A 7,049-nucleotide genomic window follows, 5' to 3' on the forward strand; every position below is an offset into this window, starting at 1 on the left:
CTCAGATTCTCAGTACATGCTCCCTTGCAACTATCAAGTGCAAATATGCACCAAGTTTAAGAAAAGCTTTTAAAAAGTGATAAACCCAATTTATGTGTACATCTAAAAGTCATTTATAGTTTAAATTGGCATTTCTGAAGTGAATGATAAAGAGGGAATTATTACTAGTGTTAAGTTGTTTTAAATATTTTCAAACACTTGTGTATCTTAAATGGGTTAGTGCTGTAATCTGCCAACTCCCCTAAACTGCAAGCACACCCATACTTGTAACGATGTATTCAATGAATTACTTAGGAGCCCTTTTATTAAGCTGTGCTAAGAAATGGGCTTAATGAGTCTTTGCACAGGCCTTTCTCATACGCTATGCCCATTTCTACAGCACCCGTAAATTCAGTCCTTTTCTATTAAATCCTTTTCTGGCAGTGAACTAATTTTAGCATTAGTGTGCGACTATTTAAAAAAAAAATAAACACAGGAGTGCTTACCGCCTCGTATTTAGGAGGCACTAAGGGCTCCAACGTTATGGACATGCTAACCAGTTAGTGCAATGCTAACATCAGCAAACTAGCTGATCGCATCCACGCCCATTCTCCTCCCCAATACAAAACGTAAATACTGCACACAGTACATGCAGATGGTAAAACTGATGCTTTAGCACATCCCATGTTAACACCATTTTTCCAGCATTAGGCGCACATTAGTGCCTAACACAGTTTTATAAAAGGGCCCTTAATTTATTTTCCAAATAGTTCAGTCGCTAACATTACTTGAATCTTGTTCTTGTAGTCCTGCTTCTTCTTGCTGCCTACATGAATGTAGGTGAAGTAATGGCATCCTTCCTCAATCATATTTATTGTGATAAATCAAAAAATTAATAAATCTGCCTGTCAACTTCCATTCTTGCAAAAAATGGATTTGCTACATACAACAAAATGCAAGATTAACAGCACTAAAACAGGCATTTCAGTGAGCAACAATGTAGTAACTGATCTATATGTACCTTCCCACCACAAAGTGCTTCAAACTTGTTTTAGAACATATCTTTCTAGCAGTCAGAGAGCAATTTGGTTGCTATGGTTATACAAAGTAACATAATAAATGTCGGCAGATAGAGCCCTGCAGGTCCATCCAATCAGCCCAATAATTTAGGATATCTTTACAGGAGTGCTAACTGTTCTGATGGGAAATGGCGAAGCTTATTCATGGATCTTAATGACGATAGGCCAACTGCTCATTTCAACCATGGAAACTATACTTGGTCTAGCTATGATTATTTATAGGGCCACATGTACTAGTAATTTAGTAATCTAGAAGTCAAAGCTTTTGCATCCAAGATGACTCCTCAAGGATGCAAGTTATGTTTTATGTCCTGTTCAGTAGCATAAAATAATTGGTTTGTATGTGAGCTCTCTGTGCAATTTACAACTGAACAGTCACCTGCAGGTGTGGGCAGAACCAATCCACTGCTACTATTCAGTGTTCAAAACTAAACCAATTGAAAATGTTTTACTTATTTTTCTACCTTAAGGGCAACACCAACTGGTACATGCTCAGATTATAGAAATGTTTAAAAAAAAGTGCTGAATTCACTCACAGGTAGAATAAAGAATTTTATAAAACGGAAAGAAAAAGGATTTAAAAAATGAAAGCTACATAGGTACAGAACAAATGTTGTAATTCATTTAAAGATAATAAAGGTTGATGACCAGAGGAGATGGCTGAAACATAGGCACTTGCACCTTACCGATGCTAGGACATTTACATTAAATGAGTACAATATGTATACCAATGATTTAAATTGATACTGTTAAGTAAATACCAAAATGTAATAATAAACAATTGCTGCAGAACAGTTTTCAGTGCTCATATCTTAAAACAGGGCTTCAGGCTCAAAGTGTATACATTTATTCCATTCAAATCATGCAGAACAGAAGCTACTGCATTTCCTCATAGCAATGAGTTTGGGGCCTTGATTTGAGATGTAAGTTCTGCAAATCGTATTTTCCGTTTGACAATTGTTTATAAATACGAAACGTCCCTATTAAAAAAAGAAAAACAAAAATTAGCTCTGTCTATGCCGGCAATCTATTGCAATGCTCTCTGCATGCCAGACTATTACCTACTAAGGCCAACATATTGGCAGTATTGCCAGAGGATTAACAAATCTAAAATACCCAATAATCCAGAAACCTTCTTGAATACAGAATTCCCCCGTTTGAAAAACTGATGTTCATTTATTTTTGGTCAGAATGTGGAAAGAACGACCCATGGACTGATTTATGACAGCACCAAAAGGTATACCCAGCTTACCTGTAACTCACACCACGCCACTTCCACGGTGGTTTCGGTATCCAGCCCTCTATACACCGTCTTGAAGGAGCCTCTCCCGATCTCGATATCAAATTTAAGAAATCGGCCGTCTGGCGAGAAACCCACTGCCTTGGTCTCCAGTTCCTCGTTATCATCCGCGGACTTTTCCGGTTGGCTTCTCTCCTCAGGCTCTTGGATGTCATCGTCGCCAATTTTGGGGGCTATTTCTTCTTTCTTATCCCCCGTGTCCGCCTTCAAGCCACCCTGCCCTCTCTCTTCTGTCCTTTCCTGACCCCTAGGAGCACCAATCACTCCAGGGTAAACGAGACTCTTTTCTATGAGGGGAACAGAGGAGACATCGCACTGCGACTCCCCCTGACTAAGAGCACCTGGTTTCTCTTCCAAAGTAATCTGGGCAGGCAGGATGAAGGATGGGTCCGGCACAAGCGGAATGAGGTGTACGGACAAAGTAGTCTCCGATTCCGGAGGGGAGGCGAGGATACACTCCTTGCTGGGCAACTCCAAGGCCGTAGCGTTGGAATCGCAGATAACGCTACGACGGAAAAAGCGATGTTCGGCAGTCCGGCTGTCCTTATCCATCGTGTGCCGTCTGCGCCGGAACTCCTCTGCCTTACCGCCATCCGGACCCGGGCTCTCGGCTCCCAGCCTCTCCCCCACCGAGGTATCGGAGCTGGAGCCATTGACAGGCCTAGGAGGAGCCAGAAAAGGACTGGAGCTAGGAGCGTTTGAATTTGTAGACATGACACTGGAAACAGGAAATGTCTAGGCGGAGGGCCGGTACAGCACTCGAGGCTCGTATGAAAGACGAGTCCGGAGAAGCAGAGCTGCTGTTCTGTTCAACACTTACGAGAGTTCGTGGAGTGCAAGAGTGGGTCGGAGGAGCCCTGCATGGGGAGGGAATGGGGGGTCTGCTTAGGATTTGCCTGCGAAGTCCTCCACTCACCACCCATACTTGAGCGTGAGATCTGGCAATACCGTCATGGAGCGACGCGGGAAGCCAGCTTACTAGAAAAGGAAGAAGTGACCCCAGAAGAACCAGGGCCCAAGGAATCGAAATCTGTCAGGCCTCCACGACGCTGTAGCAAAATCCCAGTTCAGAGAGACTAAAGTAGGCGGCGGAGCCAAGGAATGGAAGCTTCCCTTCCTCTCCCCTTCTCGTGGTAGGTTGGAAAAGTCCCGTCTCCCAGGACAGAACGCTGTGGCTGTCAGGCGCCGGAGGTTCGGGTGGTGTCACTATGGGGCTCCAGCTGTTTGTAGGAGGCCTCTGTCCAGGCCTGCAGAAAGAGGAGGAGGATGATGTTGATAACAGACAGCCGCGCGGTCCTTATTCTACTTCCGTCGCCCAGACGTTGCTCCGGACCTTAGAGGACTAGGGGGAAGGGCCTAATGTGAATGTTGTCAGAGTCTATTTAATCCACAGTTAAGGGGAGGGGGGACTCGCAACAATCCAGCTGAAATCAGTAAAATATGAGGTGCAGGGGAGTCACATGGTCCACATCTCCCCGTTGTCACTCACAACCTTCGCCGACGGTCACTGTAACAATTCCACAGACCTAGGGTTTCACCGGTTCCGGAAGCTCGGTTGCGGGCCTCGCGCTTGCTTTCGGCAGCAGCTACCCGGAGTCCGGCTACCTCCGGGTGCTGATAGTGATGCCGCAGGCAAGGCCGCTTTCCCGCCCAGTGTTGCCGACACGCTGGTTCTGAAGAAATCCGAGTAATCCAGTTCCAGAACAGTGAGCAGCGAAATTCGTATCCGATGATGGCCAACAACGCTCTCTTTCTCTCCTCTCACGCTATGGCGACTGGCCGAAAGCGAAAACCGACACAACCCAGGCCCCGCCCCCTTCCTCTTCCTTGCGCGCGTTCACGCCTGCCAGGCTGCCTCGCGCCGGGGTCCGCTTCTGCGCAGGTCTTGAATTCTGTCGTATACAGTTCGTAAGTTTTCTGGGAATTATAGTTTAGTTCGACTGCCTAGACCACAGATGGCCTACAACTGAGCTCCCATGCCTCTCACTGTATAGTTTGGGGGGGGGGGGGGGGGGTTGTTCTGTTTGGGGTTTTTGGCATTCATTTCTTACGTTAGCACAGTTAAAATCGTTTATGAGGAAATTAAAATTTAGGAGTTGTACTACATCTCCATGTAAATCCCAGTCTTGCTTTTACCCCGATTTAGAATTCTCAATTTCCACTGACTCCAGTTTTAGCCCATAACACAGGGGAACTTGTGTTGCCACATATTGCTTTCAGCAGGGCCGTGCCTAGGGTCTCTGGCGCCCCCCTGCAGACTATCAGTTGGCGCCCCCCCCCCCCCCCCCATGAAAATGATCGCTCACCACTTGCCACACTGAAAGGAATTGTCAGCAATATTCTTAGAAACAAATTGCTATACATTGCAAAATAAGATAGCAGATGTAAATTCTCAAAGTGGACATATTCCAAACACTAAAATGAAAATAAAATGATTTTTTTCTACCTTTGTTGTCTGGTGACTTTCTTTTTCTGATCATGCTGGCCCAGTATCTGATTCTGCTGCTATCTGTCCTCTTAACTCCGTTTCCAGGGCTTCCTTTCCATTTATTTCTTTACTTTTCTCCTTTCTTCTTCATTTCTTGCTCTATATCCATTCCCAGCAATTTCTCCTCTCTCCCTGGGTCCTGCCCTCCCATCCATGTCCATTCTTGTCCCTCTCTGCCCTTCCCTCCTCCATCCATAGCCAGCAATCCTCCTCTCTCCCCTCCCCTCCATTTCCAGCAATTTGTCCTCTCCCTGGGCCCCCATATCCATCCTTGTCCCTCCTCTGCCCTTCCCTCCTCCATCCATAGCCAGCAATACTCTCTCCCCTTCCAGCAATTTGTCCTCTCCCTGGGCCCCCATGTCCATCCTTGTCCCTCTCTGCCCTTCCCTCCTCCATCCATAGCCAGCAATCCTCTCTCCCCTCCCCTTCCAGCAATTTGTCCTCTCCCTGGGCCCTGCCCTCCCATCCATGCCTCTTTGCCCTCCCATCCATTCAGGGTCTGCCCTCCCTCTCACTCCCCATTCCATCCAGGATCTATCCCCCCTCTCTCACTGCCCCCAGTTCCCACCTGCGGCTGCCCCTAGTTCCAGATCCATTGATTCTCCCATCCACCCCTGCCCCAGGCTTGACCCCATTCTCCCTCCTGCTCACTTTTCAGACCCCAGTTCCAGCTCCATGCCCCTTCTCCCATCTGTCTCCCACCCAGTCCTTTCTGCCCATCCGAGTCCCCCTCACCCCATCTGTCTCCCACCCAGTCCCTTCTGCTATCCAAGTGCCCCCCACCCTCACCCCATCTGTCTCCCACCCAGTCCCTTCTGCCCATCCGAGCCCCCCTCACCCCATCTGTCTCCCACCCAGTCCCTTCTGCTATCCGAGTCCCCCCCCCACCTTCACGGTCACCCCATCTGTCCCCCACCCTCACCCTGCCTCGTCTTCTCCCTGCCACCCGTCTTTAAAAATAAATTGCCAATGCCGACGCGATAGCGAGCGCAGCACCTCGTGTGCAAGTAAAAGAAGCGAATCCGATCATCTCATTGGGCCTTCCTTCACTGTCCCGCCCTAGAGGAAATAGGAAGTTGCGTCAGAGGAGGGCGGGACAGTGAGGGAAGGCCCAATGAGATGATCGGATCCGCTTCTTTTACTTGCACACGAGGTGCTGCGCTCGCTCGGCAAATAAATTTAAAGGGCTGGTGCGGGAGGGGGGGGTGCCAGGATCATGAAGAGCAGCGGGAGCGGCGGCACCCCCCTCTCTGGTGCCAAAAGATTTAAAGTCCTCGGCGGGGCGAGGGTAAGCACCGCGGCGGCGCCCTCCAAAGGTGGGCGCCCCCCTGCGGCGCTTACCTCGCTTACCGCATCGGCACGGCCCTGGCTTTCAGAACTCTTCTTTAGTAGGGATGGGGAAAAAGAGGAGAGTTAATGATAACTGGTAAATTATCATAGCCACTTCAGTTTTATTTAGACTATAGTACAGTGGTGGAAATAAGTATTTGATCCCTTGCTGATTTTGTAAGTTTGCCCACTGACAAAGACATGAGCAGCCCATAATTGAAGGGTAGGTTATTGGTAACAGTGAGAGATAGCACATCACAAATTAAATCCGGAAAATCACATTGTGGAAAGTATATGAATGTATTTGCATTCTGCAGAGGGAAATAAGTATTTGATCCCCCACCAACCAGTAAGAGATCTGGCCCCTACAGACCAGGTAGATGCTCCAAATCAACTCGTTACCTGCATGACAGACAGCTGTCGGCAATGGTCACCTGTATGAAAGACACCTGTCCACAGACTCAGTGAATCAGTCAGACTCTAACCTCTACAAAATGGCCAAGAGCAAGGAGCTGTCTAAGGATGTCAGGGACAAGATCATACACCTGCACAAGGCTGGAATGGGCTACAAAACCATCAGTAAGACGCTGGGCGAGAAGGAGACAACTGTTGGTGCCATAGTAAGAAAATGGAAGAAGTACAAAATGACTGTCAATCGACAAAGATCTGGGGCTCCATGCAAAATCTCACCTCGTGGGGTATCCTTGATCATGAGGAAGGTTAGAAATCAGCCTACAACTACAAGGGGGGAACTTGTCAATGATCTCAAGGCAGCTGGGACCACTGTCACCACGAAAACCATTGGTAACACATTACGACATAACGGATTGCAATCCTGCAGTGCCCGCAAGGTCCCCCTGCTCCGGAAGGCACA

General features: G+C 47.8%; 1 protein-coding gene across 1 annotated transcript in view; it reads right to left on the reverse strand.

Annotated features, from left to right (window-relative positions):
- Positions 1–4,147, reverse strand: part of WNK1 (WNK lysine deficient protein kinase 1) — a 515,889-nt gene extending 511,742 nt beyond the window's left edge. Inside the window, 1 exon segment of the mRNA XM_030214920.1 lies at positions 2,311–4,147. Within this exon segment, the coding sequence (XP_030070780.1) occupies positions 2,311–3,072 (762 nt within the window). The 5' untranslated portion in view covers positions 3,073–4,147.
- Positions 4,148–7,049: the final 2,902 nt, after the last annotated feature.

The sequence above is a fragment of the Microcaecilia unicolor genome, chromosome 9 (assembly GCF_901765095.1).
Source record: "Microcaecilia unicolor chromosome 9, aMicUni1.1, whole genome shotgun sequence".
Taxonomy (NCBI): Eukaryota; Metazoa; Chordata; class Amphibia; order Gymnophiona; family Siphonopidae; genus Microcaecilia; species Microcaecilia unicolor.